The following is a 24,491-nucleotide window of genomic DNA, read 5'->3' on the forward strand; positions in this document are numbered from 1 at the left end:
AGGGGGGAAATAAAAAATTTTTTGTGTTTTTTTCTCTGTAAACTTAATTTTTTTTCCTTTTGAATTTTTTATTTATTTATAAAATTTATAGTTTCCTATTTGTTTTTAAAAATTCCAACATATTAGATATTTAATATGATTTTTTAATTATATAAACACATTATAAATTTAACCAAAAATGTATGTTAATTAAAAATCTGGTGATTAAAAAGAAACCCTTTTTTGGTTTTTTAGGGTTAGTTAAAATTCATCAATTGCGCTAAAAAAATCTGGCTAGACCCATTTCAAAGGGATGGCTACAACCCCTTTTCCAAGGGGTTTCTGGGAGTTAAAAAATTAAATTTTTTTTAAGGTTGTTGGAAGGGGGGGATCCCTTTTTTAGGCGTGGTTTTTGCAGGAATGATAAAAGGCGAGGTCTGAAAAAGGAAATTTTGGGTTTTTGAAAATTAAAATATTTAAAAGTTGTTAAAAAACATATTATTATTTTATTTATATTATTTAACCCACAAATAACCGCCAAACAACACACACCCACACAAAAAACCCATTTCTAAAAATATCATAAATTTTTAAAATTAGTAAAGTTTTAACGTTTTATAAATTTAAAATTAAAAATTTTATTTTTTTAAAATGGGTAAGGATAATTACGATCAATATTACAATTACTTTATTATCAACATTTTTTATAGGGGATAATTATAATTATTTATACAATATTTTTTAAATATTAGTTCTTTACAAGTTGTTTTTACAATCAGAATGTTTGACGTGCCCTGTTGAAGTAGCTGTGACAGAGACTCTACCAGTTCCAAGCATACATTTCCTTTTGGGTAATGATATAGCAGGTAGAATTGTGGAACCTAATATTGTTTCAGATAAGTCCTTGAGTTTTGATCCTATACAAAAGGAGATGATGGAGACTCCAGGTTCATTCCCATCATTTGCTGTGACAAGAAGACCAATGTGATGCGTCCTTCGCATTTTTGATGAGTCATTGTCCCCGAATGAAAGATTAGTTTATACTAAATATGTTAGTATAGATTAGTTATGGAATATTCTTAATTACTACAAATATTTTACCTAACCCTTGCTTCTAGTTCTTCAGAAATAGGTTTTATTATAGATCATTGACAGAAAATTTATGACACAAAAGTATGTCATGCTTAGTTATGTTATTGATAGCGAATGTCACTTCTAATTATCTTAGTAAATCTGGAGTAAATATACTATAAATTTCTGTCTTGTTAGATTAGTATACTCTTCTAGATTTTGGTCACTAGCAATATATCTGAGTGAACATTATCCAAGAGTAAAATCACAAACAATACATCCACATAGCCTGCAATAATGGGACGAAAAATATATAACTGAACATTTGTGTAGAAAAGCTGACCTAAACACTAAAAGACTGATTATTCTTAAACTTCATTCCATACTTTACATATATACATTATATATATATATATATATATATATATATATATATATAATATATATATAATGTATATATGTATGTGCGTGCGTGTGTACATGGTGAGTATGTGGATGCGTGAAGTGCGTGGATGCGTGTCGCACACATACTCGTAATTCATTGGAATATGTCTAGTGACTAAGAACGGAGATGAAAATGTCAGTAAATATAAGGTTGAAAAAAATCATTTCAAACGATATCAATATAATCAATTTAGAATACATAGTTTTTGTTGTCTTTCTGGTAACTGGAAAATGGCAATAAAACATAATACTTAGATTCATACAGTTTATAAATAAGTTAGTATTGGGCTTATCATATATCTATATATAAATACACACACTACACACTGATGTATGTGCATCTGTGTTTGTGTATGTTTATTTGTGTTCATCCATGAACTCTGACTTTGCGCTCGCAGATGATGGCCTTGTCGTGGTGGCAGGCGATGTCGTGCCACTTGATGCCGTCGTCGTAGACGTTGTTGAGAACCCCCAGGCAGTTCTCATTCCCCTCTCGGTTGTCTGGTTGTGGTCGATGATTCCTGATGATCATATTGGTAAGAGAAGAGGTTTTCGACAAAAGTAGCCTCTTGGTGTGTTTGAGTGAAAGGAAAAGCCAGGAGGCACTTACCCGCCGGTGTGAGACCAGTTGAGACCCACGAATTCTTCACCTGAAGCCCAGGCGAAGCCATGGTTCTTGAGCTGACCTGAGGTCCAAATCCACGGTAGATGATCTAAAAAGATAATGCACGTATTTAGCAAAGTTGCATACTCATAGCTTCGTGGATTCGAGTCTCGACCTTTGAAAGTTTGAGTGTAAATCGCGCAACACAAGAGAGAATGAGCTTGAAATATTACCTTCTGTAATTGCCTCTCTGACGAGACTGTCCTCTTGGCGAGTCTCGATGCTGATACCCTGCCAGCCGGAGCCAAGGTTGCCGCAGTACTGGTTGGCGCCATCCCACGTGTAGGTCTTGTTGCCATCATGGTGCCATGAGAAGTGGTACTCGCTGTCGCCCAGCCTTTGGTCCACCTGAAGTCGGCCGAACCGCCATTGTTGTGGGTGGGAAAGGAATGGTAGGTGTTAGGGGAGATTTCCTTAATGGATTTCGGCAGCAGGAATGATTTAACTCAATATAAAAAGAAAGATTGCTTCAAAAGGTGAGAAGAAGCACCTCGCCATTACATGCATATGAATAAATATACATACATATATATGTATATTTACATGCATATAAATAAATATACATACATGTATATGTATATATGTATCTATATATGTATATATATGAGTCATTTCAGGGTGTGAAAGCAGCTCTGAATGCAGCGTCATTGAACTCGACACTTACCGGGACGCCCGAGGTAACTGACTGGGGCACCACAGGTCCACTTCGGCCTCGGTTCACCTGGATTGAGCGAAAATATTTGTCATTAGTCTATTAGATTTGACTGGAGGAGAGGGATATTCTGGTAAAGGAAATCGACTCGGACAAGTGGAACAACCTCTCTCTCGATGAAGCATTTACTTGTGCAGGTTACTTTTATCATCCTTGAATATTTCATTTGGCGAAATGCTGCCACACTAGAAGGGCCCGGGGACTCACCGGGGCCACGGGAACCGGCTGATGCACACACAGGTGCCACTCGGGGCTGTGGACGGCGGCAGGTCTGAAGCCATGTACTCCGTGTGGGAAGCTGAACGCGTTGGGCCTAAATCCATGCCCGACAGGAGGGGAAGTGCCTTGCCCGGCGGGAGGGGAATGTCCATGAAATGCCCGTGTCCGCCAAGGGAATGATCCCCAGCAGCCGCAGCAACCAAGGCCAACAACAGTAAGAACTTCATCTGTAATCAGAAGCAAATACCCTTACAGAATGAGTAAATAGTCAATAGAGTATCATTCCAATCACCACCCTCAGCACATTTACCTACATTACGTAACGTGTATCGCCTTAACGGTTTTCACCTTCACAAAAATCACAAACCACTACCGATTCCCCGTACAGCTATCACAAAAACTTTCGTTTAACAGCATGAACGAGTTCAGATACTGATCTTCCCAGCGCCGGCCCACTCACGATACACGCTATGGCTACTAAAGCTTTGATTTAAATGACATAAAAGATCTTTCCAGCGATAGGAGACAACGTGACAGGCCGTCTCATCTCGTCCCGCGGCCGCTACCATCTCAGCGGACGAGCGATTGTCGACCCAAGCAAGCCGCCATTTTATATGCGCTTTTGCCATTGCTTTGAGGAGAAGGTCACTCGTCTACGTGGGTTTCTACCCTTTGCCTTCGCCCCATAGCAGTAGAACGTCTCGCTCGAATGTGAACTGATCCTAGCGAAAAGTCATGATGTACTTTCTCTTCACTTCGATGGCCACGGAAATCCTTTCTTTCTATTGCTGTTCATGTAAAACATAATAATCTCTCTGTCTCAACATAAACATATATATATACATTATGTATTTATATGGCATAATGTAACATGCATACTTAGATGGTATAATATATGATATTACAATATATATATATATATAGATATCTATTATATATATATATATACTTATAGACAACTATAAATAGAATTTCGCAATATAGATATATTATAATATTATAGAATATCTATATATATATATCTTATACATGATAATGTGTTGTGTGTGTGCGTTTGTTATGTCTATATATACATATATATGTTTATATTTGTATATATGTTGTTTGTATCATCATGTGTTATATACAGTTATACATAATAATGAATATATCAAAGGAAATATTATAATAGAGTGCGATATTAGTTAGTCTATGCTGAATAGCCATAGAATAGGTGTGTTCCAGGCGTTGTCATAATGCTTATATAATTGTTTTGTGGCTTTATTGTATATTGTGATATTTACATATATTGTTGTTAAAGTAAATTAGTTAATTTGAATGTAGTACAATACCACAATGACGTAAGAAAGTTGAGTTACTTTATTAGAATCTCTGCAGGCTGTTAGCGATCATGACGGCCTGGGTTGGCTATAATGGACTTGTAAATGATTTATAGGGCTTGTTCTTGCTTTGAATTTAGCTGCATGCTTAGTCAGTACACCAAAAGAGCTATTGTGAAACTTTAGTTTATTTTTATCATATGTATTGATAACAATCACATTTATTCATCGATATAGTTTAAGTGTGATCAAATGTGTATTACATATATGTACATATGGCGATATGTTAGACACACACACACATACACACATACATATCATATAGATATAGATTTATGTGTGTTTGTTTTGTACTATTCATATATATATACACACATGTAATACATGCATATATATATATAATATATAATATATATTATTTTATATATATATAATATAATATATATGCATTTATATATACGTTATAAATATACATTTATACATATTATTTGGTACGAGTATGTATATGTATTTATATATATATTATACTATATATATATATATACTATATATATATATATATTATGTTAATGTATATGTCTTCCGCGGCAGTTGCAAAATGCTTGTGCTCTGACTGCTGGCTGGCTAGAACCCGATTCACGGCGAGAGTGCATAACACCTTGAGATGTGAAACGCAGGTGTCGTAGGGAAGTCGCCGCTGAGGCGCAAGTGGTAGCGCGCTGAACACGGTTGATTAGGAAGGGCGTCCCATCAAGCACAGGTGGTACTGCCAATGACCTAAGGCCTGAGTTCTGCAGCGCAATGATGGCTCTTTAATAATAATAAAATAATATATGTATGTATATCATTACATACATATATATACATATATATATAATATATTCATTTATTTATACACAACACACAACACATTTATATATATAATATATATATATATAAATACTATATAATACATATCAAGGTGGTATATATATATACAATCACAACATTATATTTACATAATCATCAGGGACATTCGATGTCAGTATTTAACAACCAAAAATATTATACGTTATTATTAAAGCTCTGTCAACGATGTATAATGGAAACCTATTTCTAAAGACCTAGAGCAAGGGTTAGGCAAAATATAATATGTACTAGTTAAAAATATTTTAGACTAATTTGCGCCAAAATATGTAAGCTGTCGTCAGAGGCACAATTTCAGCGACTGGCATACACGCTGTTTCCATAGATGCATTTCGTGTGTGTGCGTTTGTGTGACTGTGTATATATGTATAATAAATTAAATAAATAATATATATATACATATATATATATATATATATATATATTATATATATATATTGTGTGTGTGTGTGTGTGTGTGTGTGTGTGTGTGTGTGTTTGTTTGTCTGTGTTTGTGTGACTGTGTATATATGTATAAGTAAAATTATATATATATATAGATATAGATATATATTTATGTGTGTGTGTGTGTGTGTAGGCGATAACTGTTATCAGGCTGCTGAGTTTTTAGATACGAGGAATGTAGCTTAGATAAAGGCAGAGGCTAGTGAAAGAGGAAATTATGTGGTTGTTCGCTGAAATGTGGTAAGAATATGTAAATGTAGTGTTTAGGAATGAGTCACTATTATTATGTTCAGTTTCATATGTGACTTCTAACCTGCAGCGTGAATTAGGGTAGGACAAGTGGTGGCACTGAACACTGAAAGAGTCGTTGATATGAGTATAGAAAAAAAAGATAAATGAATAGATACAAATAAAATAATAATATTATTATATCAACAGAGTATTGTTCACCCAGGCTTGTCCGTGATGACAGAGGAACGTGCTAACTTTTCTGACCTGTCACTGACCTTTTTTATCTTGAAAGACCACACACACCACACACACACACAACACACACACACACCACCACACAACCCACACACACAACAACACACACACACACCAGACGTAAAGGAAGAGTCCAGAGGTGAATAATGAATGAAGAGCAGATATTTCGAATAGATTAATTTATAAATGGTTTTCTTGAGATTATGCGAATTTGGAGGAGATAATAGTTATGATAATGTCATTAAATTCTTATTTATAAAAAAAAACTTATCCGTGTCAAAAAGGTATGTAGGTTAAAGCAGTAAATATAAAAAAAGAGAAAATGGAAAATTGTGCTGATCTGAAGTAAGATTCCTGTCAACCTATTCTCTTCTATACCTTAAGAGAAAAAAGAGAGTGAGAGATTAAATGGAAGGACAATGGAGCCAAGGAGCAGGACTACGAAGAAGTTACCTAAGAGTGCAAGGAATTCAGAGACTTCATTATGGGGTCACGAATTCTCGCAAGGGGCTACGAAGTTGGCATCTTCGAAGGACTTTGGTTCGACCGTGATGCCCTTCCCTTCAATCTCGACCCTTGGGCAGGACAGAACCTTATAGTTCAAAAGCTAGTTACCACTGCACCACGGCGGCGCCTTGTGAGGAGTAAAGAAAGAAAAGGGAAAAAAAGAAGTCACAGCGAAGTTCCAGCGAGAATGCTTTAGAAAAATCCCAAGAACTTCCACATGGACATTGAGGGGAAAATTTAAGTCAACCTCTCCCAAATATACTTGAACTTCCTGAAATTTGTGTTATATGGAATTCAGTTATAGGTAAACAAAAAGAGTGTAACACGTTATGGCTCTCTTAAAAGTGAGAATCAGTAACAAAAATACATGCAAACGATTCTGAATTCCACCAGCGAAGGTGAGCAGCGAAAATTGATAAGAATGAAAATGTGCAATAGACGAAACTGAAGGACACTGCGGTTCCCTGACTTGTAAGGATGCTTTGGGAATATATACACATATCCATATTGTGTGTGTAAGTAAATATATATATATATAATATATACATATATATATATATCAAAAATAACATAACATATATATTATAATACATTATATATATATATAATATATATATATATTTTTTACATAATATATGTATAATATATATATAGATTATATATATATATATGCATGATATCTAATTAGGCACACACACACACATACATATATATGTGTGTGTGTACATATATATATATATAAACATATATAACAGGCGTGCTGGCCGAAGGGCATTCGAGCAATGCCTGGTAGGCCGCTGGCTGGAGGGCTGAGTAGAAAAATAAAATATGCAAGTAAAAACAGATGAAAAATGGTAAATTGAAGGAACATACGATGCACGAAGACTAATATGAACGTGGAAAGCGCATTACCTGAGCAGTGAAGAGGACATATTAATAGCTGATGTGCCGAATGCGCACTCTTGTTTTAGATAAACATACATACGTATATATATATGTATACTTATATACATAGACACATGTATGTAGCGTATATAGACATCTCTCCCTCTCTATATATGTGTGCGTGTATAAACCTATTGTTTATATATATTTATATTTCATACACGCGTATAAGAGCGAGAGAGGTACCGTATTTGCATAAAAAGTAATAGAGCAATAGAAAGAAGGGATTTCCATGACCATCGAAAGTCCGTATGGAAAAGGCACTTCACTGTGTTTTTCTCTAGATTTCATATACACATTTCCAGCGAGACTTCTACTGCTACGGAACGAAGGCAAACGGGAGAAAAATCCACGTAGATGAGTGACCTTCTCTAAGCAAGGCAAGAGCAAACGTTGCATATAAAAAGGCGGCTCTGCTTGCGGTCGAAAACATTCGCTCGTCTACTGAGCATGGTAAGGACGGGACGGAGGATAGGGACGGCGCTGTCACGTTGTCTTCCTCGGTTGCCTGGAAAAGATCATCTTTTAGGGTCATTTAAATCAAAGCTTTATGTAGCCATGGCGTGTATTGTGAGTGGGGAATCGATAGTGGTTTGTGAATTGAGTGTAAGTGTGAAAGACACTTGAAGACAAATTAGAAATTACTTATCTAATGTACATTACCCAGATGCGCCGTAAATCAGTTGTATGATAATTCACTGTGAGACTAGAGACTATCTTTTCTACTTATAGATTTTTTACGTCATTCTGTAAGTGTATTGGCTTCTGATTTCAGATGAAGTTCTTACTGGTGTTGGCCTTGGCTGCTGTGGCTGCTGGGATCTTCCCTTGGCGGACACGGGCATTTTCATGGACATTTCCCTCCCCCCGGCAAGGGCACTTCCCTCCTGTCGGGCATGGCTTTAGGCCCAACGCGTTCAGCTTCCCAACACGGAGTACATGGCTTCAGACCTGCGCCCGTCCACCGCCCCGTGCGACCTGTGGCACCTGTGCGACCTGTGGTGCATCAGCCGGTTCCCGTGGCCCGGTGAGTCCCCGGGCCCTTCTTGTGGCAGCATTTCGTCAAATGTGAATATTCAAGGATGATTAAAAGTAATCTGCAGAACTAAATGCTGAATCAATTTTCTTTACCAGAATTTCATCTTAAATCAAATATAATAGACTAATGACAAAATATTTTCGCTCAATTCCAGGTGCACCGAGGCCGAGTGGACCTGTGGTGCCCCAGCCAGCTTCTTCGGGCGTCCCGGTGAGTGTCGAGGGCCCCTTGACGTTGCATTCAGGACTGCCTTCACATCTTGAAATAACTCGTATAATATATGCATGTAATGGCCAGGTCCTTCATCCAAATTTTGGAGTAATCTTTGCTTTCATTTGAGTTAAATCATTCCCGCTGTCGATATCGATTAAGGAAACCTCCCTAACATCAAACATTCTTGCCCACCTACAACAAAGCTTGTTCGGCCAACTTCAGGTGGACCAAAGGCTGGGCGACAGCGAGTACCACTTCTCGTGGCGACATGACGGCAGCAAGACTTACACTTGGGATGGCGCCAACCAGTACTGCGGCAACCTTGGCTCCGGCTGGCAGGGTATCAGCATCGAGACTCACCAAGAGGACAGTCTCGTCAGAAAGGCGATTACAGAAGGTAATATTTCAAGCTCATCCTCTCTCTTGTGTTGCGCGATTCCCACCTTGAAGGGTCGAGGTTCGAGTCCACAAAGGTATGAATATACAACTTTGCTAAATACATACATTTATGTCTTCTTTTTAGATCAACTACCATGGATTTGGACCTCAGGTCGTCTCAAGAATCACGGCTTCGCCTGGGGTTTAGGTGCTGAATTCGTGGGGCTCAACTGGTCTCACACCGGCGGTAAGTGCCTCCTGGCTTTCCTTTTATTCAGACCCACACAGAGCGTACACTTTTTTTCGAAAACTCTTCTAACTCGTACCATGTGATTACCAGGAATCATCGACCACAACCAGACAACCGAGAGGGAACGAGGACTGTCTAGGGGTTCTCAACAACGTCTACGACGACGGCATCAAGTGGCACGACATCGCCTGCCACCACGACAAGGCCATCATCTGTGAGCGCAAAGTCGGAGTCCACGGATGAACACAGATACACATACACAAACGCTGAGATGCACTACCAAAATGTGTAGTGTAGGATTTATAAAAGTTTATATAATGGGGGGCCAAAAATACAAATTACCCAAAAACCACTGTATAAAACCAGCATTTTTTGGATTGCCATTTTCCAATTACGAAATTTGGGGAAAAAAACCCAAAACCAAAAAGAAGTTTCTAAATTGTTAGGCTAGGGGAATCGTTTAAATAAATTTTTCCAAAACACTAAAATTTACTGACATTTTTCCTCCCTTTTTTAAAATCACCAGAGATTTTCCCAAAGGGAATTAGACATGTTTTACGAAGGGTGACATGAACTCTGAAAGAAAATTCTTTTTGCATTTGCGTATGCGTGGGGCACTGGTCACCCTAAAATACCCCCACGCACTTACCCATACCCCCCCTAAGGGAAAGCCCCTTGCCCGGGGGGGGGGCTCGAATTTCCCAATGATCTTTTCCCAAGCCCAAAGGGGGCTACCCAACGGGAGGGGTCACCATTTGGGGGAATGAAAAAAAATGGTTCCCCGGGGACCCCAAACCCTAGGGAGAGGGGGGGGTGCACCACCCCTGGTTCTTTTCCATTTTGGCCCAGGGAAAACTCCCCCCCTTTGTCCCCCCCAAGGGAAGCCCCCCGGGCCGGGGTGGGGGCTTGGGGTCCTTTTTTCGGGTGAGCCAGACCAGAGGGCTCCCTTCTGGGGGGGTCACCAGTGGGGGGATGAGCCCAAAAATGGTTTCCCTGGTGCCCAAGGCCTTAAAGGGGGGATGGTTTTACCCCCCCGGGTTCTTCCCTTTTGGACGGGGGAAAAACCTCCCACGTGTGTTACCAGGAAAACAGGAGTCCTGGGGGTTTGGGGGGGATGGAGCTGCCGTGCCCCCTCAGCTACAAACCCCTTTTTGGGGTCCTTTTTTTCTGGTTGGGACGGGGGGTTTTGATCAAGGCCGGTCAATCAACGGCTGGTAAAATATGGCTAGGGTCAAAAGGCATTTTCATCCGGTACCGCATAGGCCCCCGCGACTGCCATCAGTACTGTGTATTTGGCGGGCGTATTTTTTCCCTTAAACCCCGTGGCTTTTGGGGGAGTTTTTGGGAACCCCCTATAGTTTTCCCCTCTTTGGGAAACTCCATGGTGGGGGGGGGTGGGGAAAATTTGAAAAATTTCAATTTGGGTATGAGTCCTACAAATTTACAAAGATCTGCCTCTCCCGGGAAAGGGGGAACCTGCGCAACCCCCAATATTCCGGAAATTTAAGAGCAGGTGTACAAATGTGAAAATAGCCCTCGCTGCATTCAGTTTTGAAATTTGGGAAGCGTAGGCTTTGGCAAGCTTTTCCAATACACCCCCATTTCCCCTATACACCCCCTAAGGAAGCCGCCTTTCCCGGGGCGGGGGGGGGCAAAGTCCCAATATCGGTAAACCGACCGAGGGCAAAACCCAATTTGGAGGGGTAAACCAGTGGGGGATGAGACAAAATGGTTTCCCCGGGTACCCCAAAGGCCCTTATGGGGGGAGGTGCACCCCCCCCGGGTTTCTTTCCCATCTTGGACCGGGAGAACTCCCCACTTGTTTTTGGCCTTGCGGGGGCACCCGTAAACCATAAAACCAATCCTGGAGGGGGAGCGATGCGGGCACGCTGTCCCCTGCGGCTAAAAACCCCAACCCTTTGGTCCTCTTTTCGGGTTTTAGAGGGATGTTGATCAAACCCCGGTCGATTTTCCAGACTGTTTACAGTACTGAAATTAGTGGCGCATATATTTCCTAATTACCCCGGGGCGTTGGGGGGTTTTTTGGAGCCCCTAATTTTTCCCCTCGTTGGACCCCAAATGGTGGGGGGGGGGGGGGGGGAGGAAATAAAAAGTTTCTAATTTGTATGATTATTAAAAATTTTAAAAAATCAGTTTCCCCCCCTACACCTCACAATTGCCGGGGGCCCTACATTTGTCCCTCTGGAAACCTTTCCAGTTTCCCAAAAGCGCAAAGAAGGGATCGCAGTGGACCCCGGGAATCCCAAAAAGGTAAGGGGGAAAAATTTCCTCCTAAATTTTATTAAGGAAATTTTTCCTGGTAAATAAGAGAGTTTTTCAATAGTGTACCTGGGAGTAAAGCCCTTTGGTTTGGTTCTAAAAGGGGAACTTGATATTTTTGAAGTACATAGGAAAAATTGAAGTATGTCACCGGTCCTCGCACCCCCACGCAAAATATCAACATTCCGGGGTTTCAAGTTTAAATGTTTTCACAAAACCCTCAATCATGAAAAGGGAAATTTGTTTTTTCCCGGGAGACCTAAATGGGGATTCTGGGAAAATTTTTTAGGGGAACTAGAAAATTTTTAATAAAAATGGCGTAAAAAACTTTTTAAAAAAGAAAGTTGAGGGTTTTGGGAACCCATCTACGCCAGCTCTCTTCAAAAACATTTAATACGTTAGCCCTTCCCAAAATCATTTTAATTTGGCATGGTTTCCCACCTAAAGGAAAATTTCCCTATGTGCCCCCCCCTATGCAGTGCTTCCACTGCCGGGGTTATGGGCATGACCCTTTTTAAAGAAAAGGGCAAACCAAGAGATGTGAAAAGGGGTGGTAAAAACATTTTCAAAAGGAGATGAAACTGTACGGGGTCCAATATGCGTTCCACTGCAAAAAAAGCTCAGAAGCTTCACAAAGCAGTGTAAAAGGTAAAAATTTTGGAAAAAAAAAGTATTGGTGAAAAGGAAAAAAGGGGAAAGTTATTTTTCCAGAGGAAAATGATGTCCCCCTTTTGGGGCTGTTTGAACAGCCGGTATTTCCCTTTGGCTTCGTCAGCCCTCCCCTTTCCCCCAAAAACCCTTCCCCTTTCCAGTGCTTCTTACCCAAAACTCGCCATTTCCCCTTTAAAAACCTCAGTCCCGAATCGCGGGAAACGGCCTTGGGAAGTTTTTTTCCACCGGGAAGTTTTGGGGTGGGAAATGGGGGGGTTTTTTGGGAAAACTCCCCTCCCAAAGTAAGGTCTTTAAGCCATCTTTTTAAGGGTCCAGGGGGCCTCAAGGGTTGCCCTTTCCAGCCCCAAACACATCCACGGGGGCCTCCTCTGCTAGACAGAACCCCCTAAAGCAAAGGCTGGTCCGTTTTTTGCCCGGGGCCAAAAAAAACCTGAGCCTGTCAAAAGGGAAAAAGCCGGGGGAAACTGGGTCCACGGTAAAAAAACCCTTTAAAAAAAGGGACCCCCGGGACAGCCAAAAGGTGGGGGGAAACCTTGACCCCCGGGTTGTTTGCCAAATCCCTTTATGAAGAAGTAATCTAAAGAACGGGGACCCCCTAACCCCAATGGAACTGCCCGGAAATTTCATGAAAAAATGAAAGAACGCAACATTTGATAGTTTCTTTGAAATCCATTTTGGAAATCCCTAAAAGAAAATTTAAATCGGGAAAATTTCTTTCCAAACTTCATGGGGGAAACCCGCAGAAATGGTATTCAAGATATTCCCTTCCAGGCCATCCACCTGCAGAAAACACGGGGGGAAAGGTTTGGGGAAAATAGGCTTGACACGCCCTTTTCCTGTTCATCCCATCACCTTCCTCCCCCAAAAATTCTAAACAAAAAAAGTTTTTGGAAAATCTAGGGAGCTTAGCTGGGTTCAAACTTGGGAGATTTCAATGGTCGGCATAACCTTCGGGGGGAAAAACACTTTGTGCCCCCTCGAAAAAGGGCCCTTGGACCCTTGTTCTAAAATTCAGTTTCACGGGAACAGTGACACTCCCACAACTTTTCCCAAAAATTAAAAACTGGGCCCTTCTCCAATTAAAATATCAAAAAGCTCTCTGATTCTTAGTTGAACTTCAACTGGGGGTCAGGGGAAAGATTTCCATGGAAGCGCCCCCTTTCCAATTTTTTTGGCGGGAGGGGGAAGGGTTTTTTCCCCGGGCAAGGGGGAAGTGCAGAGAGGGCGACTTGAACTAACGGACGGAATTTTTTTAGATCAACTGCATATTGAAAGGGGACCCTGTAAATTTGATTTTCATTGTGTTCAAGTTTTGGTGTTTTTTCCCCTTCACACACAAATTTCCAACTTGAAACAGAAGCATCCTTTCCCCAAAAAATTTAGGGGGCAGTCCCAAATCGCCTCCGGTCTATGGGGCCCTGATGCGGGTCAAAGGGGCAAGAAAAGCTGCACTAAGGAGAAACCTTTTACCCATTACAAAAAAGCCCCAAACCCAAAAAACCGGGTGCGGGGCAAAAGGGAAAGGCTTGACAAGGGTTCGTAAAGACAGTAGGTCTCCTCAAATTAAAAATCTGGGCCCCCTTAGGGGGGAATGGGAAAAGGGGCGAAAGACATTGGAAAGAGCACATCCAGGGTCACAACCTTTTCTAAAGATGTTTGGCATAATCATCACAGAAAAAAAAAGATTGGGAAAATGAGCTGCAAAATTTAGGCAGAGTTCCCCTCGGCCCATTTCCATTTCTGGGTTTTTCCCTCTTCAGCTAAAAGGGAACGGCAACCCAGTGCCCATTTTCGGTAGGACTGCAGCAAATTTCCATAAAAATTTTCAAATTTTGAAAGGGATTGGACAACCTTTGCAGCTCTGCCGTAAACCCCCCGGGAAATTGCGTTGGCCATACCAAAGATTCCATTCCAAGGGAGAGCCCAAAAATTTCTTTTTGGGACTTTTTTCCAATGGACTATTAAGGGGCACAGTGCCATCCCAGGGGAAGAGGCTAAAATCTTTCCTTTTAAAAAAACCTTTGGAAAAGATTTCCACACCGGGGGGAAAAATTTAACAGCCCAATTTCTCTCACCACCCCATCTGAAAGTTTGGAAAAAAGGGAAAAATTTCAGGTTTGACTTTTCTGCTAAAAAGGGGAAAAAAAGGGGTTGACCCCATTTTCAATATGCTTAAAAAAATTGAGTTTCGCCACAGATGCATTTGTAAAAAAATGGAAACGCTATACAAAATTCCTTTGCCCCAGCGCCGTCAAGGGTGCGGGCCTTTTGGAAACCTTGAAGGGGTTTTTGGGAGCTGGCATACTATAAAGGCCGTTAAACATTGGGTTTTTAGGGGAGCATTACCTACCTTCATCAAAGTTTTCCTTTACAAACAAAGTTTAAGTTCAGGGGGGAAACGTTTCCAAAACCTGAAAAAAATGGAGGGGTCCCCAAGGGAGGTCTTAAGGGCCCTGTTTCCCTTTGGCTAAAAATGCATGGTAAAGGTTTTTCCCAATGCGTTCTTAATCGGTTTTTTGGAAAATTTACACTGAAATCCCTCAGGAGGAAGCTTACAGGATGTGCAAGGACACGGGGATGCAATAAAATCGGGTTTTACATGGGAACTCCCGGGGTTTTTAAAAATTTTCCCCCAAAGAAAAGGCCCTTTGGCTTACTTTCCACAGACGGGGGAAAGTTCCACCCTTTCCCCCCATTTGGAGAAAACCCCAAATGAAATTTTTCCAAGAGGGGGAAGTACTTGGGTTTTAATTTTTTTGACTAAAGGGTTTAAGGGGTGCCTCACTTTCAAAAAAAAGGAAACCCAAAAAGGCACTTAGTATTTTCGGTTTTTTTAAATTTTATCTTGGGGTGCAGACCCCCACCCCGCTTCAAAACCCTTTACCAAGCCCCTTATTCGTAAAAACTTACTATGGATGTGAGGTTTATTATTGACAACTCCCACTGTTCTCTGGTTGTTGGACTCGGTACATAATAAAGCTCTCAGAATCTGTACTGTGGCTTTCAGGTCTTTGGCTGTGGAGTCCCTGTATGCTGGGAGTGGAGAACCACCTCTTTCATTACACCGGGACTAAATGAACCTGATTTACTACAGGAGACTACAAAGGATCTCCTCCATCCAGATTGGTTTTCAACCCCCTTGAGGATAGCCGATCCTATGGTAGGAGAATGAGGAATCTTGTGGAAGATCTAAATTTAAATCTCACTAAGGTTCTGGCTGTTGGAATTCCCCAATTCCCCCCTTAGACTAATTATCCTGATGGGGAAGGAACGTTCTAGCCACTTTTTTCTCAACAGCACAAAGAGCCTTTTTTTAGAGGCATTCCTCGGGAAGTAAAGAGTTACCTTTTAGAGCGTGAGGTAAATTCAGTTGAAAGCAGCACACGTAGCAGAAAATTTTAGTCTTGTGAATTAGAAGTTTCAAAGCTATACAAAGCCGACCCAGCCATTATCCAGTGAACAGGGTGGTAAGTTTAGAGATGTTGGACTAATTTTTATTTTTATTTTTTTTTTAAAGCTGCTACATTTGTAAAGAAGCTGGTCACATAGTTGCTAATTGCCATAAACTTAGATTGAAGAAAGATAGGAGAAAATCTGTTGCTAATGCATGATATGTTCGAAAAAAAATTGCAGAATATTGGTAATGCAGATTCTGATGTCACGGTTGATAAAGGTTTTGATCTTTATAGATTTACAGGGTTGATATCTGCTGTAGAGGGTGATGAGCCAGTTCCAGTTAATATCCAGCGGGATTTGGCTTTTTCACAAAGTATTGTGTTGAAAAGTGCTTTACCGTTTTTAGAGAATGTTTTAATGGCTAAGCATTTGTTGATAAGGGGATTGCGGGAAAAGTAGTCTCCTTCTTTGCAAGTTGTTTTTTACAGTGAGAATGTTTGACACGCCCTGTTGAAGTAGCTGTGGCAGAGATTCCACCAGTTCCAGGCATACATTTCCCTTTGGGAAGAATTGTGCAACCTAATATTGTTTCAGATAATTCCTTGAGTTCTGATCCTATACAAAAGGAGATGATGGAGACTCCAGGTTCATTCCCATCATTTGCTGTGACCAGGAGTAAGGCCAATGTGATGCACCCTTCGCATTTCTGATGATCCCTTGTCCCCGAATGATTAGGTGGCTCTCAGAGACGTGCGAGCAAATAGTAAGGAGAAAAGATTGGAGTAATGTGGGGAATTTTAAAAGTTGTACCTATAACACGAATAAGAATCAAAAAGCACTTAAACCGGCCGAGTATACTCATCCATCAAATCGGCACATCATCAATTAATATGTCCCGTTCACTGATCAAGTAATGTGCGTTTCCCCATTCGTTTCAGTGTATGACTTCAATTCACCCGTGAGATATTTTCATCAGTTTCTTTATATATTTTTTTACCTGCTCAGCCTTCAGCTAAAGGCCTACCAGGTATGGGTCCAAAGCCCTTCGGCCAAGCGGCCTATTATACATATATATGTGTGTGTGTAAATGTATGTATGTGATTCTATATATACATGTATATATCAAGTATATATATATATAATATATATATATTTTATATATATATATATATATATTTTATAAAACTTTACACACAAACAAGCTCATACACACACAGGTATATGTATATGTACATATATATATATACATATGTATGTACACATGTACATACACACATACACACACACATATCACAGCTAACCGCAGTGTCCGTGAACTTCGTCACTTTGCACATTTCATAAATTTATCCATTTTTTTTTGCTCGCCTTCGCCTGCAGAGGAATTCGAGTCGTACACACACACACCCCTACATATATAAAATAATATAAAATTATATATATATATATTATATAAAATATATTATAATAAATATATAATATATATATAATATATATAAAAATTTTAAAAATAATATTAATAATATATATAATTATATATATAATATATATATATATAATATATATATAATATATATTTATATATATATATATTATATATTATATATATATAATTATTCCTAAACCTCATTCTATACTTTATATATATATGTGTGTGTGTGTATGTATGTATATATGTATGTACGTGCGTGTGTACATGGTGTGTACGTGTATGCGTGAAGTACGTGGATGCGTGTCGCACACATACTCGTAATTCATTGGAATATGTCTATTGACTAAGAACGGAGATGAAAATGTCAGTAAATATAAGGTTTGAAAACTTTATTTCAAACGATATCAATATAATCAATTTAGAATACTTAGTTTTTGTTGTCTCTGGTAATTGGAAAATAGCAATAAAACATAATACCTAGATTCGTACAGTTTATAAATAAGTTAATATTGGGTTTATCATATATCTATATATAAATACACACACTACACCCTGATGTATGTGCATCTCTGTGTTTGTGTGTGCATTTGTGTTCATCCATGGACTCTGACTTTGCGTTCGCAGATGATGGCCTTGTCGTGGTGGCAGGCGATGTCGTGCCACTTGATGCCGTCGTCGTAGACGTTGTTGAGAACCCCCAGGCAGTTCTCATCCCCCTCTCGGTTGTCTGGTTGTGGTCGATGATTCCTGATCACATTGATAAGAGTTAGAAGAGTTTTCGGAAAAATATAACCTGGGGGTTTTGGGAGTAAAGGAAAAGCCAAGAGGCACTTACCCGCCGGTGTGGACCAGTGAGACCCACGAATCAGCACCTGAAGCCCAGGCGAAAGCCGTGGTTCTTGAGCTGACCTGAGGGCCAAATCAAAGGTAGATGATCTAAAAAGATAAAAATGCACGTATTTAGCAAGGGGTTTAATACTCATAGCTTCGTGGACTCGAACCTTGACCCTTGAAGGGTTTGGGTGTGAATCGCGCAACACAAGAGAGAGGATGAGCTTGAAATATTACCCTTCTTTAATGCTCTCTGACAAGACTGTCCTCTTGGTGAGTCTCGATGCTGATACCTTGCCAGCCGGAGCCAAGGTTGCCGCAGTACTGGTTGGCGCCATCCCACGTGTAGGTTTTGCTGCCGTCATGGCGCCACGAGAAGTGGTACTCGCTGTCGCCCAGCCTATGGTCCACCTGAAGTCGGCCGAACCGCCATTGTGGTGGGCGGGAAAAGAAAGGTAGGAGTTAGGGGAGATTTCCTTAATGGACATCGACAACAGGAATGGTTTGACTCAATATGACAAGAAAGATTGCTTCAAAAGGTGAGAAGAAGCACCTCGCCATTACATGTATATAAATGAATAAACATACATATATAAATGTATGTATATATATATATATATGTATATGTGTGAGACATTTTAAGGTTTGAAAACAGCTCTGAATGCAGTATCAGGGACCTTGGCACTCACCGGGACGCCCGAGGTAGCTGGCTGGGGCACCACAGGTCCACTTCGGCCTCGGTGCACCTGGAATTGAAGTGAAAATATTTTGTCATTAGTCTATTAGATTTGATTTGAGGAGAGGATGTCCTGGTAAAGGAAGTCGACTCAGGCAAGGGGGAACAATCTCACTCCTTATGACGAAACATTTACTTGTGAAGATTACTTTGTATATTGTCAGTTGACGAAATCCTGCCACGCTAGAAGGGCCCGGGGACTCACCGGGGCCACGGGAACCGGCTGATGCACCACAGGTCGCACAGGTGCCACAGGTCGCACGGGGCGGTGGACGGCGGCAGGTCTGAAGCCATGTACTCCGTGTGGGAAGCTGAACGCGTTGGGCCTAAATCCATGCCTGACAGGAGGGAAGTGCCCTTGCCCGGCGGGAGGGAAATGTCCATGAAAATGCCTGTGTCCGCCAAGGGAATGATCCCCAGCAGCCGCAGCAGCCAAAGCCAACACCAGTAAGAACTTCATCTGGAAATCAGAAGCCAATACACTTACAGAATGACGTAAATAGTCAATAGTTAGAGCGATAGCCTCCAGTCACACATTGAATTATCTTACAACTTATTTAGGGCACTGATAAATGTAAATTAGATTAGTAATTTCTAACTCGTCCTCAAGTGTCTTTTCACACTTTACACTCAAATCACAAACCACTATCGATTCCCCACTCACAATACACGCCATGGCTACATAAAGCTTTGGATTAAATGACATAAAAGATGATCTTTTCCAGGCGATTGAGGAGACAACGTGACAACGCCGTCCCTATCTCCGTCCCGCCGGCCGTCTTACCATGCTCAGCGGACGAGCGAATGTGTCGACCGCAAGCAGAACCGCCTTTTTATATGCAATGTTTGCTCTTGCCTGTGCTTTGAGAAGGTCACTCGTCTACGTGGATTTTCTCCCGTTTGCCCTTCGTTCCGTAGCAGTAGAAGTCTCGCTGGAAATGTGTATCTGAAATCTAGAGAAAAGACAGTGAAGTGCCTTTTCCGAACGGATATCGATGGTCATGGAAATCCCTTCTTTCTATTGCTCTCTATTACTTTTATGCACATATTAGTCTTCGTGCATCGTCTGTGCCTTCAAGTTACCCTTTTTCATCTGTTTTTACATATTTTATTTTTTCTCCAACCAGTGGCCTAAAAGGCATCGCTCAAATGCCCTTCGGGCAGAACGCCTGTTATATATGGTTATATATATGTACACACACACACACACATATATGTATGTGTGTGTGTGTGTGACTATTTACGTATCATGCATATATATGTATATATATATATATATATATATATATATATATCCACACACACATATGTATATATGTGTATATATATATAAATATCTATCTATCTATATATCTATCTATCTGTCTATATATATTCCGAAGCGTCGTTTACAAGTCAGGGAAACCGCAGTGTCCTTCAGTTTCGTCATACTGCACATTTTCATGTTTTATCCATTTTCTCTGCTCGCCTTCGAATTCAGAATCGTTTTGATGTATTCTGTTACTGATTCTCTCTTTTAGGAGAGCCATAACTGTTTAACTTCCTCTTTTTTTCCATATAACACGAATACTTCTGGAAGTTTCAGGAAAGTTTCAAGGATATCTCGGCGAGATTCCTTGAAATTTTCCTCTCAATTGTTCTTGTGGAAGTTCCTTACATTTTCTAAAACATCTTCACTGGAACTTTTCCGGTAGCTCCCTGTGACTTTTTTTTTTCTTTCTTTCTTTTTTTACTTTTCTTGAACTTCCTCACAAGGCGGCCGCCGTGGTGCAGCGGTCACGCGCGCGGCTGGGAACCCTAAGGATCAGTCACCCAGCATGCGAGTTCGAATCCTGCCCAAGGGTCCGAGACTGAAGGGAAGGGCATCCACCGGTCGAAACCAAAGGCCTTCGAAAGATGCCATCTTCGTAGCCCTTGCGAAGAAGTTCGTGACGTCATAATGCCGGATCATTGAACTTCCTTGCACCTTCTTAGGAAACTTCCTTCTGTAGCTCCTGCTCCTTGGCCCTCCCATTGTCCTCATCTTCTGATCTCTCACTCTCTTTTTTTCTCTCAAGGTATAGAAGGAGAATTAGGATTAGACAGAGGATTCTAGCTTCAGATGACCACAGATTTCTATTTTCTATTTTTAAAGAAATTTGCTGCTTTAACTTACAGAGGCCTTTTTGACACCGGATTACTTTTTATATATAAAAACTTAATGACATTATCATAACTATTATCTCCTTCCAAACACGCATGACCTCAAGAAAATCACTATAAACTATTTGAAATACCTGCTCTTCATTCATTATTCACTTTCAGACTCTTCCCTTACGTCTGTGTGTGTGTGTGTGTGTGTGTATGTGTGTGTGTGTATGCCATTCAGGATAAAAAAGGTTAATGACAGGTCAAAAAAGTTAACCCGTTCCTCTGCCATCACGGACAAGCCTGGGTGAATAATACATTGTTGGTTTGATATAATTTTATTTGTAACTATTTCTTTATCATTATTTTTACTATACTTATATCAACAGGTCTTTCAGTCTTGATACCACTCATATCAATCGTTACTTCTCCTACCTTCATTCACACTGCAGGTTAGAAGTCACATATGAAACTGAACATAATAATAGTGTCTCATTCCTAGACACTACATTTACATATTCTAACATCCACTTTTCAACGAATAACCACAGAATTTCCACTTTCTCTGGTCTCTGCTTTTATTATCTAAGTTACGTCCCCCGTATCTATAAACTCAACAGCGTGAAAACTGTTATCGCCCGAGCTTATACACTCCCACACACACACACATATATAAATATATATATAATTTTATTTATACATATATACATAGTAACATACACACACACATATATATATACACACAGTCACACAAATGCACAGACACGGACACACACACACACACACACACACACACACTATTTGCACACAGAAATGCATATACGGAAAACAGCGCGTATGCCAGGCGCGGATATTGTGCCTGTGACGACAGGTTAGTATACGTATTTTAGGTTAAATTAGTTATAAGATATTTTAATTAGTACTTATTTTTTAACTAACCCTTGCCACTAGTTCTTCAGAAATAGGTTTCATTATATATCGTTGACAGAGCTTTAATGAGAAAGGTATAACTTAGTTATATCACTGACATCGAATGTCTCTTATGATTGTTTCGTGTTAGATTAGTATACTCTAAATCTTCTAGACTTTGGTCAATAGCAATATACTTAAATGAATATTATCTAAAGACTAAAATCACAAACAATACATCCACATAATCTGTAATAACGAGAAGGAAAATATAATATAACATTATTTGTGTAGAAAAGCTGACATAAACACTAAAGGACTGATTATTCTTAAACCTCGGTCTACACTTTGTATATATATATATATATATATATATATATATATATATATATATATGTGTGTGTGTGTGTGTGTGTGTGTGTGTGTGTGTGTGTGTGTGTGTGTGTGTGCGTGTGCATGTATATATGTAATGTGCGTGCGTGTGAAGTGCTTGATGTATGTGTGTGCGCGACCAGTGCCCACGCATACACAAATACAGAACTGAGTTCCATGATCGCATTCCTACACATGCTCTTAATTCATTGGAATATCTCTGGTGACTAAGAACGGAGAGGAAAAATGTCAGTAAATCTAGGGTTGGAAAAGTTTATTTCAAACGATATCAATATAATCAATTTAGAATACTTAGTTTTGGTTGGTTTTCCTCCAATTCTAGTAACTGGAAATGGCAATAAAACAATACCTAGATTCGTACAGTGTTTATAAATAAGTTAGTATTGGGCTTATCATATATCTATATATAAATACATACACTACACACTGATGTATGTGCACCTCTGTGTTTGTGTGTGTATTTCTGTTCATCCATGGACTCTGACTTTGCGCTCGCAGATGATGGCCTTGTCGTGGTGGCAGGCGATGTCGTGCCACTTGATGCCGTCGTCGTAGACGTTGTTGAGAACCCCCAGGCAGTTCTCATCCCCCTCTCGGTTGTCTGGTTGTGGTCGATGATTCCTGATCACATTGGTAAGAGTTAGAAGAGTTTTCGGAAAAATCTAACCTGTGGGTTTGAGTAAAAGGAAAAGCCAAGAGGCACTTACCCGCCGGTGTGAGACCAGTTGAGACCCACGAATTCAGCACCTGAAGCCCAGGCGAAGCCGTGGTTCTTGAGCTGACCTGAGGTCCAAATCCATGGTAGATGATCTAAAAAGATAAAAATGCACGTATTTAGCAAGGTTACATACTCATAGCTTCGTGGACTCGAACCTCGACCCTTGAAGGTTTGGGTGTGAATCGCGCAACACAAGAGAGAGGATGAGCTTGAAATATTACCTTCTGTAATTGCCTCTCTGACAAGACTGTCCTCTTGGCGAGTCTCGATGCTGATACCCTGCCAGCCGGAGCCAAGGTTGCCGCAGTACTGGTTGGCGCCATCCCACGTGTAGGTTTTGCTGCCGTCATGGCGCCACGAGAAGTGGTACTCGCTGTCGCCCAGCCTTTGGTCCACCTGAAGTCGTCCGAACCGCCATTGTGGTGGGCGGGAAAAGAAAGGTAGGAGTTAGGGGAGATTTCCTTAATGGACATCGACAGCAGGAATGGTTTAACTCAATATGACAAGAAAGATTGCTTCAAAAGGTGAGAAGAAGCACCTCGCCATTACATGCATATAAATGAATATACATACATATAAATGTATGTATATAAAATGTATATACGTGAGACATTTTAAAGGTTTGAAAAACAGCTCTGAATGCAGTGTCAGGGACCTTGCACTCACCGGGACGCCCGAGGTAGCTGGCTGGGGCACCACAGGTCCACTCGGCCTCGGTGCACCTGGAATTGAAGTGAAAATATTTGTTATTAGTCTATTAGATTTGATTGAGGAGAGGATATCCTGGTAAAGGAAGTCGACTCAGACAAGTGGGAACAAACTCACTCCTTATGACGAAGCATTTACTTGTGAAGATTACTTTGTATATTGTCAGTTGACGAAATCCTGCCACGCTAGAAGGGCCCGGGGACTCACCGGGGCCACGGGAACCGGCTGATGCACCACAGGTCGCACAGGTGCCACAGGTCGCACGGGGCGGTGGACGGCGGCAGGTCTGAAGCCATGTACTCCGTGTGGGAAGCTAAACGCGTTGGGCCTAAATCCATGCCCGACAGGAGGGAAGTGCCCTTGCCCGGCGGAGGGAAATGTCCATGAAAATGCCCGTGTCCGCCAAGGGAATGATCCCCAGCAGCCGCAGCAGCCAAAGCCAACACCAGTAAGAACTTCATCTGGAAATCAGAAGCCAATACACTTACAGAATGACGTAAATAGTCAATAGTTAGAGCGATAGCCTCCAGTCACACATTGAATATCTACAACTTATTAGGGACATCGATTATGTACTATTAGTAAATTCTAACTCGTCCTCAAGGTCTTTCACACTTACACCAATTCAACCACTATCGATTCCCCACTCACATACCGCATGGCTATAAGCTTTGGTTTAAAACATAAAGATTATCTTTCCAGCGATTAAAATAAAT

The 24,491-nt window shown here is 40.6% G+C and overlaps 2 protein-coding genes across 3 annotated transcripts; both read right to left on the reverse strand.

Moving 5' to 3' along the window:
- Positions 1–1,745: 1,745 nt before the first annotated feature.
- LOC119591334 lies at positions 1,746–19,785 on the reverse strand. 2 transcript variants are annotated; one of them, XM_037940076.1, is made up of 6 exons: positions 19,705–19,785; positions 19,126–19,380; positions 18,874–18,930; positions 2,332–2,506; positions 2,105–2,207; positions 1,746–2,015 (listed from the first exon to the last, which is right to left on the reverse strand). In XM_037940076.1, the coding sequence occupies exons 1-6, from the start codon at positions 19,705–19,707 to the stop codon at positions 1,862–1,864; spliced, it is 747 nt and encodes a 248-aa protein (XP_037796004.1). In that variant the 5' UTR covers positions 19,708–19,785; the 3' UTR covers positions 1,746–1,861. The 2 variants fall into 2 exon arrangements, with proteins under 2 accessions (XP_037796004.1, XP_037795995.1); XM_037940067.1 differs by lacking the exon at positions 19,705–19,785 and adding an exon at positions 19,585–19,701.
- A 2,914-nt stretch (positions 19,786–22,699) lies between these two features.
- Positions 22,700–24,435, reverse strand: LOC119585069 (collectin-12-like). The gene is made up of 6 exons (XM_037933690.1): positions 24,427–24,435; positions 23,983–24,088; positions 23,734–23,789; positions 23,289–23,463; positions 23,057–23,159; positions 22,700–22,970 (listed from the first exon to the last, which is right to left on the reverse strand). Exons 1-6 carry the CDS (start codon positions 24,433–24,435, stop codon positions 22,817–22,819), a joined length of 603 nt encoding a protein of 200 aa, XP_037789618.1. The 3' UTR covers positions 22,700–22,816.
- Between the last annotated feature and the right edge of the window lie 56 nt (positions 24,436–24,491).

The sequence above is a fragment of the Penaeus monodon genome, chromosome 3, assembly GCF_015228065.2.
Source record: "Penaeus monodon isolate SGIC_2016 chromosome 3, NSTDA_Pmon_1, whole genome shotgun sequence".
In the NCBI taxonomy this organism is placed as follows: Eukaryota; Metazoa; Arthropoda; class Malacostraca; order Decapoda; family Penaeidae; genus Penaeus; species Penaeus monodon.

Excerpts from the sequence above, each read along its gene's own strand:
- LOC119591334 (XM_037940067.1), bottom strand. The coding sequence starts at position 19,626 with ATGTCATTTAATCCAAAGCTTTATGTAGCCATGGCGTGTATT. Across the intron at positions 18,931-19,125 it reads AGCCGGTTCCCGTGGCCCCG|GTGCACCGAGGCCGAAGTGG; the intron begins GTGAGTCCCCGG and ends CTTCAATTCCAG. Across the intron at positions 2,016-2,104 it reads AACTGGTCTCACACCGGCGG|GAATCATCGACCACAACCAG; the intron begins GTAAGTGCCTCC and ends TATGATCATCAG.
- LOC119585069 (XM_037933690.1), bottom strand. Across the intron at positions 23,464-23,733 it reads CAGCTACCTCGGGCGTCCCG|GTGGACCAAAGGCTGGGCGA; the intron begins GTGAGTGCAAGG and ends GGACGACTTCAG. Across the intron at positions 22,971-23,056 it reads AACTGGTCTCACACCGGCGG|GAATCATCGACCACAACCAG; the intron begins GTAAGTGCCTCT and ends CAATGTGATCAG.